Source organism: Bicyclus anynana, chromosome 3, assembly GCF_947172395.1.
Source record: "Bicyclus anynana chromosome 3, ilBicAnyn1.1, whole genome shotgun sequence".
Lineage (NCBI taxonomy): Eukaryota > Metazoa > Arthropoda > Insecta > Lepidoptera > Nymphalidae > Bicyclus > Bicyclus anynana.
The window spans coordinates 9,651,082-9,663,451 of record NC_069085.1 but is presented as its reverse complement, the minus strand read 5'-3'; the positions used below and the strand labels follow the sequence as shown (position 1 = coordinate 9,663,451).

Here is a 12,370-nt window from a genome sequence, read left to right as displayed (position 1 = left end):
TTGGTCACTGGCAATGTATCCGCGTGTACGTACGTAGGTGGCGTGATCACTTGGTCACCGGCAATGTATCCGTGTGTACGTACGTAGGTGGCGTGGTCACTTGGTCACTGGCAATGTATCCGTGTGTACGTACGTAGGTGGCGTGGTCACTTGGTCACTGGCAATGTATCCGTGTGTACGTACGTAGGTGGCGTGGTCACTTGGTCACTGGCAATGTATCCGTGTGTACGTACGTAGGTGGCGTGGTCACTTGGTCACTGGCAATGTATCCGTGTGTACGTACGTAGGTGGCGGCGCTGTGGTGGGGGGCCGCGGCGCGTGCGCGCCGACGCACTGGGAGTCGCGACAGAGCACGCCGGTAAGCCTGGCACGCGACCGGTGATACCAAACCATCTAGTCACTTTACACCACTTCTGTATCGGTTTTCATTATTTTTCGTAGACTACATCTCTGATTATTACGTATTGAGTCTGCTCTGCTGCGTGTGTTGTCGAGTCAATCATCTTGATTAATTAGAGGCTGATTGAAAGAAATGTGCCAATTACATTATCATTAAGATGACTGATATTTATGCATTTTCGCCCGCTTAGATTTTCCAGTGATAATTGTATAAATATCGTCCGGTATTTTTGATATTTTATCGATTTGTCGAATCTGAATTATTCGTTTTAAATACATTGGTGCATTCCTGAGATTATTTTCAATAAAGCTTATGTGATGTGATGTCTAATAATATTTCGTAGAGGAAATTATTTAATAATTACATAATTTGCATTTAAGATAATTATCTTTAGATAAATGAAATTCATGGACACGTGAATTTAATTCATCGCTTCTAGGTCTCTCGTACCTGTGATATTTCAGCTTTTTACAGAGAAATGGGGTAATTCGCATGCGCAAGCGGTATAATTTGTGGTGACGGTTTTTTTTCATGGAAATGTAGAGTTTTTTTTATGGAAAATTTTATAATTTTGCAACTAGATTGCTTATTGTTTTGCTTGTACGATGTCGTAGCATACGAATTATTTCGTTTATCGAGTGGCGTACTTAAAACCATTAAAATGAGTGCATGATGATTCTTTTACTTCCAGCTATAAGTGAGGTGTGATCAAAGCGTTTATCTTCGACAATAATTATTCTAAATTATCAATTGATTAAAATGTCAGTTCGATACTAAGATTTAGAAGTATTTCAGAAGTAGGAACAAAATATTTTCAGTTTCTTGGCTATGTCAGCCTGATTCTTCACAAGATTCAGATGTATAATTTGTTAAAGTTCATTTAGTCATTACGATGGTGAGCCAATCACCTTTATATTAAAAATACTGCTCCTCATAGGTTTCTAAAACGACCTTAGATAAACCGAGTCGAAATATTAAGCATGTTGATGTGCTTACGATTAAACGACACGATTATTATTAAGTGTAGCTTTTCAACAGTGAAAACATTTTTCCAATTCGTTCAATAGTTTCGGAGCCAATTCAATGCAAACAAATAAACAATCACATTATTTCTCTTTATAATATTATTATAGATTATAGATTTATTAACAGTGGATATTTAGGATAAAGCTAGTTCGAGGAAGAACTACCTATGCTTTTTTTTGTCGTTCTGTTGGTGAAAATAAAATCATAACCATGATTCTATATATATTGGGTGGTAAAGAAAGTTCATAGAGTGTTTATTCGATTCCAAAAGTTCGTCCGCTGCGAGGCGTGTCTTCGAGGTCGCCATTTTTGAACTTTTCAAATCATTTTTGTACAGTAGACAAGCCTAGCCTGTCGCGAGCAGCTTGAGCAGCTTTAAGACCTCAATGAAAAGCGAAGAAAAACAGTTGTCGAAAATGCTGATTTTTGTCACCTGGTTCATTTCAGAGCCAGAAAAGTTATGAAAAATTATGACAAATAACACAGTTTTGTAGAGCAGTAAAATCTCTACCGAATATATTTACACTTTTAAATAGCTTTGTGAAATACTAAAAAATATGAAACTCTACGAACTTTCTTCAAAACCTTAATACATAGGTAGCCTTAGTAGACAAAAAATAATGCAAAGAGCAGCAATGTGTTCTGCAAGATGATGGTTCGAATTATTTTTTAAATCTATATGAAGTATACTATTATAAAATACTAAGAAATGTAATTTAACGACCAATAAATAGTGGATTCCAGTAGGCTAAGATGCGTCAACGACATGTCTCATGACGTGAGAGTCATATTGTCGACAAATAGCGATCGAATCGAAAATGTCGCGCTCTCTTTGTCCTATTGCAATGATCTCTCTCATCACGGATTATGTTGGTGATACATGTTAGCCTACTGGAATCCACTATTTATTGGTCATTATATTATGTTTTTTATTATTTTATCTGACAATCAGTCTTGTATTCATGGCGGATTTGCCATCCTAGACCCCAAAGTACCAGCCGCCCTTCTCTCGGTATCATAATAATATAATGTAATTGCATTGCGTTTGCATTTAATGCAATATGACTATTTAGAGAAACTTTTTTGTAACCTTTGATCAAAATCGTTTCTATAGTATATTTCGAGGTTTAGGATGAATGAAAAAAAGTGATAAAATTCAAAATGATTGTAATTGGTGAAATAATCCCACAATTTTTTGTCACAAATGGCCGCCCCTACATCAGGCTGTCGTAGGATCTTAGGGAAAATCTGCCACTGCTTGTATTTAGAATAAGCAGAAGGTTTAGTTTAACGTTTGATTTTAATTATATTACAGGTTTTTAATAGTTCGAATGTGCTCTTATCTAGCGAATAACTATTTTGATCTATCCTCGCTGTACATATTTTAGTAAATTACTATTAAAACCACCGTTCAATGTACTACAAGACATACCCAATGTTTTGTAAGAGAGAACGACACTAATCGACGTACATAAACAAACGCTAATCAAGGTAAAATTTAATAAACTCGCTTTGTCTTCGAAAAGCAGCTTTATCGTGGCACGAAATTTCACTTTAGAATAATTTTACTTCATTGTACTAAAACAATCACCGCGTAGTGGTAACATTTTATATATCCTTCAATAGGTTTTTAAAAATTATAAGGCATCTTTGTCGCTTTGATTATATTCTTTATCCCACAACTGTTAACGAAGCAAACATAGAGGGAGCTTGAGCTATGTCATTTCATTACTTACCTTTTAAAATGCTTTACTAGAGCAAACTATCCTAAGTCTCCAATAAACTGTTTATCGCATTAGTGTGACTTTTCAACGGACACGACTACTCACTAAGTATACAAAATCAAACAATCTCCGACTGACATAACCCCTTAAACATTAAAACAAAATCCAAGAATATTTACTAAAAAGAACAAGAAGCCTATGATCGATATCGATGAGTCCATCACTTCGTCTCTCTAGTGACGTGCGTGGTAGTCCTGTGCTAAGTCTATTGTGTTTGGTGTCGACAGAGTACTACGGAGGAGGGCTCGGCGGGGGCGGCGGGCGGTGATGAGACGGGCGCGGCGGGGGTCGCGGGGGCGGCGGGGGCGACTGGCGCGCCCGCTAAAGCCTCGCTGCTGCAGAAGCTGCTGTCGCAGTGACCGCGGCCCGGGTCCCACTTTGCATTTATCCCGCCCGAGGCCCGAGGCCCGCCCGGCTGCGGGCTCGCGAGCGCTACCTCTGCGGCTGTAAACCTCACTCGCTCCGTGAGTGAAGTAGTACACGTATTTATATAGCGTCTCTATGTGGATAGTAGTACGATAGTCTAGTAGTGCTAGTGATATTTTCGTGTAATGAAGATCGGCGGCCGATCGTATGTATCCCTTGGGTTCTTTGAGAACTCTGTTTATCATACGAGTCGTAGATATATGTATCTATGTATAGTTTTAACGAGGTCCGAGGAACGACGGTAGCTTCCTGCGAGGGAATAAAAAAATATGTGATTCGCTATATGATTGGCGCGATACGCCTAGTTTACATACGTTATATACAATAGAGACATACCACGTGCAATATTGTATAGAAAATAAACACTTTTTTTTGGCGTTGTGAACGTTCTGTATTATAGTGTGAAAGTCAGATGTTACCTGTTATGACAAAGTTAAGTTGTACTGTAGTATTGTATGGGGGCGTATGTATCGATAACCCGATACTGCACATCACTAGTTAGCAGGTCATATTTTGAGATACCTGCTAAGAATTTTAAATGTATCGATATTATTACAAAAATAATATCTTGTTTGTTTTCACATTTTAATTAATAAATATTCAATATTCCGATTTAATTTTTATGTAAATCATTAAAAAGAACAATATTTGACTTGAAATTTCTAAAAATAGTTTTCTATCATATAAATTGAGATGTTTGGCGTCGGGTTATTAAATATGTAAATGTATAAAGTGTTGTTAAATTATAGCAATTATTGCTTTTGTGTAAATATTTTGTTAACACTATTTTTGTGTTTCTTTTATGGTATATTAATTTTTCTTGTAATATTAAAAACCATTTATTGATTTTATTAAAGTTTTTTTTATAACTACTTTAATTTTACAAAATATTTTTATCTTTATTTTATTCGCCTGTATACCTAGTTATTTTACTTCTTTTGATGATTCGATTCTATGTTTGGAAACTATTTTAGGCAAGTCGTTCTATGCGAACGATTTAAGCCTAAAAGTCAGTGTTAAGATGTGCCCTTATGATACTTGCTTGTTGATTGGAACGAGATAATATACTTATCAATATTTTCAAAATCTTCGTCTATTTCTTGTTTTAGAAACTTTCATGATTAATGTTTTTCATATATACTTGAAATACTCAATTCAATATCAATTCGAACAAAATTAATTTAATATTTTTGATGTTGTTGGCTAAAGGTTTGATTGTTTTTGTGATTTACACAACCAATTAAATCATAGACAAGTACGAAATTGAGCGATCAAAGCCAGCAAATCTTCGAAAATGTAGCTTTTCTATTTGTATTAATGGACAATAACATTTAATTATATTAAAACCTGTTGTCCTTAGTAAACGTTGGGAATGCTAAGGGTTTGAGAACACTGAATCTTCATTGTGTCGTATATGGATATTGTTTAAGGAGACCTAATAGTACCCTTATAAACATTTTTAGCTAACGACTACAATAATTTCCATGTTTTGTTCTATTTTCGTTATTTCATTATTATCAATGTGATATTATGTAAACATTATTAATATTTTTAATTATTTAAAGTTTGTTTTGTACTATATTTTGTTCGTCTATAATAACTTTGTTTGGAGTACGAGAGAAAGTTCTGTAGACGGTAATCATGTAGGTGTATGTTTCGTTAATAGATGTCGCAATTTATAATATGTATGCTCAATTGATGTGAATTAAATATTGAATGAAATGTTACATTGTAATGTATGACTCGCAAAATTTTTAAGGTTTACAGTTTATTAAATTAATGTTAAAAAAAAAATGCAACGATTGGTGTCGATAGGTTGGACCCCATAAGGGTTAATTAATTAAGCGGATTGCTAATGTGTTGAGAGATGGTTGCGCTTTCTACAAGGAGGCAGAGAATGATTTTCATTTTATTTAGTGTTTTGTAAACAAGATATTGACATTCATGTTTGATTTATAAACGGGTTTCTCAAAGAAATGAAAATGAAATGCAGAGAACTGTCGGCTTTTCAGCTTAAAGTCGGCTGCTCTGAACTGTTAGCTTACGTGTATAGTTATTAAGATTCAATGCCCGTCAGGTCTGACACTGCCGGTGCTTGTCTTTCTTCCGTTTATACCCTTTGTATACACCGTCGACTAAATGTAAGTGAAACTTAAAAAAAAAAAACTGTTGTCGAATGTTGCGACGCGCGTAAAAATAAGTTGTAATTAATATTTTTATACTATAGTGCGAAGCTAGATGTTTTTGATGACTTACGGTAGACACACATTGACGACGAGCTACCCCACGCTGCGTTGAATTTGTTCTGTGTGCAAGATGCCTAGAAACATTGGAAAGCGATGCGTAAAGCACCATGACTAGAACAATCATGATAACTTTATTGACCATGTAGGCTTTGCATATATTTCTGGTTCTGGTTCTTGACAATATTTCCCTTCGGATCCAATGTCACTCTATAAGCTGAAATTCTTCAAAGACGGAGAGTCCCCCTCCTTCCTGTAAGAGAACGTTCGACATACTTCTCACTTGGTATGGCGTTTGTGCGCTCGCTCCACTCGCCAATGATGCTGTATAATCATTTGCAATAAAGATTTTAAAGTGCGGCGATCGTTTCTAAAGCTCTGCCTCTGCATTCTGTAGAGTTACAGCGCTGTCGCATCGTTCGTTTCCATAGCAACTTCGTTGTTAGTGACATTTTAATTTTGGCATCCCATAAAGTTCAAATACACGAACCGCGGCGTGGGGTGGCCTAACGTCGGTCACGATCTTAAATGTGTTGCTACTTTATAATACTTGTCCAATTTATAAGTATATTTCAGCGAAAATTTGTGAGAATGAACGAGATGTGTAGCGTTTTTGTAAGTAGAATAATGCGCAATGCCAGTTGCCACACTTTACCTTACAAAAACGACATTCGTTAATAAATGTCTCCACTTTATGTGTACTGTAAGCATAAATAAATACCACAAAGTGAACGGATCGATTTCGAACAAAAACATTTATAAAAGCACAATTGGATTAAAAGTATTTTTTCTTAATCAGTGTTTGGGAGAACGTGTGGTATTTGCCATTAGTTTTGCAGCAGTATGAATGTGTTACTATAATCTCAATTTATAAATTAGGCGTTAAGGTAATTTCTGTGGTCTCGATTCGGCGTTTTTTCGAAAAAAATATTAATAACCTCAATGTTATGCGTCATTTAACTTGTAGCTTTGTATAACTTTGTGCACCAATATTGGTATGTAAATGCAAAACCAATATCACTTTGCGAATAACTTATTCGAGTAAAATCATTCATTAAATTACGAAAACTTTGACAATTTTCAATTTATCTGGTACGTCTCTCTTTCACAAGGTCAAAATTATGATAATAACTATTGTTTCTTTTGTAACTTTATTCAGTATAATTCAATGAAACTTTGTGAAAGAGACTTTTAAATCGCACAATACGATGTTTAAATTATATGTGTTAAATTTAAAATAGTATTAACATATGACCGTGTGTGTGAGGATGTGTGATTTGATCATACGTAGTATAAGTAACTCATCGAATAGACCTGTTGCTTTCGGGACCACAAAGCATTGAAGTTTACCGACACCCTGTTGAATATTTATAAAGACGTTAAACGATCGCCTATTGTAATGATCCAGTATCATAATGTCCATTCATATATGGTATGCGTCGATCTCCTATTAAAAAGTGGATGCACAATCAGCGACCAAAAAATTACCAAACTTAATGAGTGCCAAACACAACTTCTTGGCACTCAATTCAAGTAGTCGCATTTGCAAATTCAACCTTAAACTCAATGCTTAAGGTTAAATTTGCTCTGAATTTCGTATTGTATTTAATATTCAACTATATTTGAAGCCCTTTAGGTATAATTTTCTTTACCAATATTTCTTAAACTGTCAAACAAAATTGGTCAGTTTTTAAGTGAAATTTTCTACATGATTGTGCATCCTTTTATTATAAGAGGTCAATGATAGTATGTGATAAAAACTGCTGTTTTAAAATAGTATTGTAGACAGTTCTTCGTTACATCTTCAACAAGAATAGCGCATAGCTTACTTAGTGTCTATTGATTCATACTTTGTCGTAGATGACATGAGTTGCAAATATTTAAATTCTCGATTCAGTTTATTTAGAACAAGTTGCACAACTCGACATATCCAGTTCCTTCATTAATAACTTTAAATTGATTGATTCATTAAACTTTCTATTCCTCTGTGATTTTATCATGAGGAGGTTTTACTCGTCATAGTATCCAATTTCCAAACCCACAAAAACATGAGCAGTGTCGAGATTTTCAAACTCTAACTAAGGATACTGTTAATTAAGTATCTTTGTTTATAAATTGGCTTGTAAAAGTTGAATAAGGGCAATTACTTAAGTTTTGTGTTCGGTACTTAACAACCATTCACTGTTTCCCTAAGCCCGACGCGCAATATTCACATTTTCACAATTTCCTACTTCTTCGTTGATTAATTATTTATTATGAACAATAATTCGTCTCATTTGGGACAGATCTCTGTGGAAGTAATGTTTCGACGTGCAATTTACCGAAGCGTATAAACAACATTATCCATCTACATCAAAATGATATAGATACCAACCTTAGACATAGCGTGTAAATGTATATTGTGATGTTATAATAACCTACCTAAACAACGTACAAATAATAAAGTAGGGTGTACCCGTAAAATTATAAATAATGCAAATTCAAACGGTTTAAAGAGTTATATTAATATTTTTATACCCTAAAGATGCACAACTGATGACTAGACAACTGACCAATGCGATCGATCAACTCGTCAATATGAAACCATCGTTAATAGTGAGATGAAGCTTTACAATATCCGACAAAGACTAGCGATACAACACTTCATTCCATTTAGGAGGTTACGAAGGGACGAGCGGCGCCGACTCCGAGCGAATACCGATTCCGTAAAGTACAACAGATGGCCTTGTTAGGTACACGACAACGTAAAACACATAGGGTTCATTTACACGAGCTGCAACTCTACCGACGACCGCAGTCGACGTCTCGGTGGCTGGCAACGGCGTCGCCGACTGCAGTCGACACCCGATGGCTGCCGCCGAGACGTCGCTGACTGCAGTCGTCGGTAGCAGCTGCCGCTCGTGTAAACGAACACATAGTTGACAATTAGTGATGTTTAGTATCTTATTGAAAATATTGGAAGCATATTTATTGGATTGTTAGATTGGAGAGCATTTAATGCCGTCACATAGTTTTTGAAGTCCCCACGTGGACGAGATGTACCCGAAGAAGGCTATATTTTTTACAGTTTTATATAGTGTACAAAAGGAATAAAAGACTCGTTTTTTCGACAACACGTCCATTGCACGGGTTAAAAAAAAATTGGTTTTCCGAAACAGCTCTGTAAAATGCGAAGCAGTTACGACGCATGCGTGCCTGATATTAAAGATAGAAGATATTTTTCAATACCATCTTTATAAAGAGACTATGTAATTATATGTAATAGAAATAACATACGATTAATAAATTAATAGTTGTAAAAGATTGATAACTTTCATAATGGGAATCTATTGTTTCTGTTGTAATTGTTACCGGCTAAATCACCTGTTGTCTTGTAAAATATTCATAGCGAAAGTTGGAAGCGAATTCAAATCTAATAAATTATAAAGTTTTATATAAATGCATCGCCTTTGCTCATAATATTTGTCAATGTATTTAGTAACCGATTCTAATAAGGTTACACTGTTATAATAAGAGTGATGTCTGGAAACTGCCTAAACAAAAATCAGGAGAACTAGTATACATGCAACCTGGAACCAAAAATATTACCACCACTAACTATTCGCTAAGAGTTGATTACAGTTGTTGCGATCATCAGTGCTGGATTAAGGAAAGTTGATGTCCTAAGCAATTTCCCCCATCTTACCTTCTTATCTTACAAAGAAGTAAAGAAAAAAACATCCAGATTTTCAAATTGCATAAATTTTCGTGTGCTTATTTTATACTCGGTCAATTCTGGTGCCCCCCTAGACGGGATACCCTAAGAAATTGCTTAAATAGCTTATAGGCTAATCCAGGACTGGCGATCATGAAACACATTGAATTTTTTTTATTAAGAATTGCCTTGGATTCAGGATCATGTATCTGGTCCTCATTTCTGAATTTTAGTCTTCCAAAGAACACTTATTAATTATTATTATTGTTGATCCACAACACAAGGATGTTGTTGTCATTCGTAAAACATTTTTGCTTTACATTAATCGGCGATTGTCTTCATATATTGAATAAATCAATATTCGATATCCTTCAATTAATTGTATCGATGTTCGTATGTCAATTTTGTTATCATTTATTACATCTCATTCTCAAGTCTTTCTTTTTAGTATGTCTCGTGAGTAACACCAATATTTTGGTAAAGAAAATAATCAACGAAAAATATTCCTAATAAAAGATATATTGCATATTTTGATAAATGGACATTAAATTGTTGAATTGGGCTTATCGAATATTATTACTCATACGCAAATCATCTATATTATATAGAAATCTTAGGATAATGCAAACATCTCGGTGTAATAGTTTGTACCCCATTTTAATGTTCGTATCATTAAGGTCGTATTTGATATTAAAACTAAAAAGCTTCAATAAAAATCTTTAAAATATCGACCCTCATTATTAATGTTTCTTTTTCAAAGTAATGTTTTATATTATATTTTACATTAGGCTGCTATTCGGATATATTATTGTAAGGTTTATTGTAATTTCAGAACTATTAGACATTATATTGAGAAATCATATTGTAAGAACTTGATAAAATTTTAAATAATGATGTTTGGTCAGATGATTGGAAATGTTATGTATAATTTGAAATTCTATGTAATATGATCAAAGTAATCATTATATATGCAATAGGAGATTTCAGTTCCGTATCACAGAGTAAAAAAAAATTAAAGACTACAAAATAATAGGGTCCAATATTTCCATCCAATGCTACAGCAGATTTGCGAGTTGGACTGTTTTAGGTATGTGATAATAATATGTCGAGGTTTATTTGTTACTGTCTACTTAGGGTTCATTTACACGAGGGGCATCTCTACCGACGACTGCAGTCGACTCTCGGCGGCGGTCGATGGCGGTCGCCGACTGAAGTCGACTGCCATTGGCTACCGCCGAGACGTCGCTGACTGCAGTCGTCGGTAGCAGTTGCCGCTCTTGTGAATGATCACTTACTCTGTGACCAGGGACTCGCGAGTACATGTCGCAATGAATCGATGAAACATTGATGGGTACGGGAATCTTTGTTTCAAAGGGAAAACATAATTAGTACACCCGACCGTTTGTAATGTTCACTTTACAATCCAGCGAAATTAATTTTCTGTATATTTTTTAAATACTATAATGTAATTCAGACATAGTGTTATGTGATTCCTCTGTAGATGATAACGTGTGATAATATATTTATAGTGAGATGACAGTCGCTAACACAACGAGGTAGTTATACTCCCGTACAAAATTGATTTTATTTTTTGTATAAAATCGCGCCTCTTGTCTTGGCCTGTCGTCTGCGAAAAGGGGTATTGTGTATATTTTAGAGGTAAAATTCAGTTTTAGAGGGCTTCATTGAACCTAATTATGTTTTTTCTAAAAAACGATTACGTGTTTTTTGGCCAGCGGCAGAAAGGATTATCGCTAGTGTTTATTTCTACTATTGTAATATTAGACGCGAATGTGTTTGACACATCGTTTACGGTTGGGTAATGTTTTTCAGCTTTAAGAACTAAGTATATGATATCGCAGTCTAGAACGGACTCAAACTTCGTTTAATGTTGAATAGAACTAACCTAGTCTTATCGTGAGCCGTAATCTTTTTTGCGGATGGCCGTTAAGTCGGTGTTATTGAGTTCTTCAAAATGTTAGATTTAGAGCTCTTTTTGTGTTGCTGTGCATTTCTACGCATTGTATGTATGTATGTTTATATGTTGTAAATAGCTAAACATATATTTTTACGACTAGAATACACAACCAAAGTTGTTATAAAAATATGGTTGATTAAATGATAATATTAATAAGGTCGTTATGTTTATCTTTTAGTGGGCATTCAGCTGCGCACGCAGTTGGGTGGCACACCGATGTCTCGTCAAAGCCTTTTTACATAACCGCCCTGATATTAGTAAAAACGAATTTATTGTTTTGAGGTGAAAAATTCGAATAATTCAAAACAGATATAAAATTAAGCTGTAAACTGATGATAGATACGAGTAGCTTACTGTTTCTGTTCCTAATAGCTTGCTCCAAAACTTACCACGATACGGTCGTTGTCAATTAATGAAGCCGACATTTATGGTACCTCTGAGGTATTCAGATTGTAATATTTTTATCCATCGACAAAAGCAGGCGTTAAGAGTACATTACTATTAAGTTGTATTTTTTTGTACATTTTAGATTCGAAAATATAATTATATCTAAATGATAAGTAGTTTTATTCTTTACCCTTTGTATTTTAAGTTAGTTAGAGAGAAATTCTAAATTGCATTTTATTAGAAAAGCATTTATTTGTGTATAATCAAGTGATCGCATATTTAACAGTTTTTATTGAAGTACTTATATACTTCTTGATGTATATTTGCTTTACTGTTAGAATTGTTGAAGTCAGGAGTAAAATATTAGAAAATAGTATATACTTTTAGTAAAGTGACGTCGTTTTGCGACCTCTACACCTATGAGATCATCGT

At 34.7% G+C, this 12,370-nt stretch overlaps 1 protein-coding gene across 8 annotated transcripts in view; it reads left to right on the top strand.

Moving 5' to 3' along the window:
* Nucleotides 1-12,111, top strand: part of LOC112054767 (uncharacterized) — a 73,013-nt gene extending 60,902 nt beyond the window's left edge. For 7 of the 8 annotated variants that reach the window (XM_052889898.1, XM_052889934.1, XM_052889919.1 and 4 more), the window contains 2 exons: nucleotides 288-358; nucleotides 3,438-12,111. In XM_052889898.1, coding sequence (XP_052745858.1) covers nucleotides 288-358; nucleotides 3,438-3,569 — 203 coding nt within the window. In that variant the 3' untranslated portion in view covers nucleotides 3,570-12,111. The remainder of the gene's footprint in view (nucleotides 1-287; nucleotides 359-3,437) is intronic. The other variant, XM_052889909.1, reaches the window with a different exon arrangement.
* The last annotated feature ends 259 nt before the right edge of the window (nucleotides 12,112-12,370 follow it).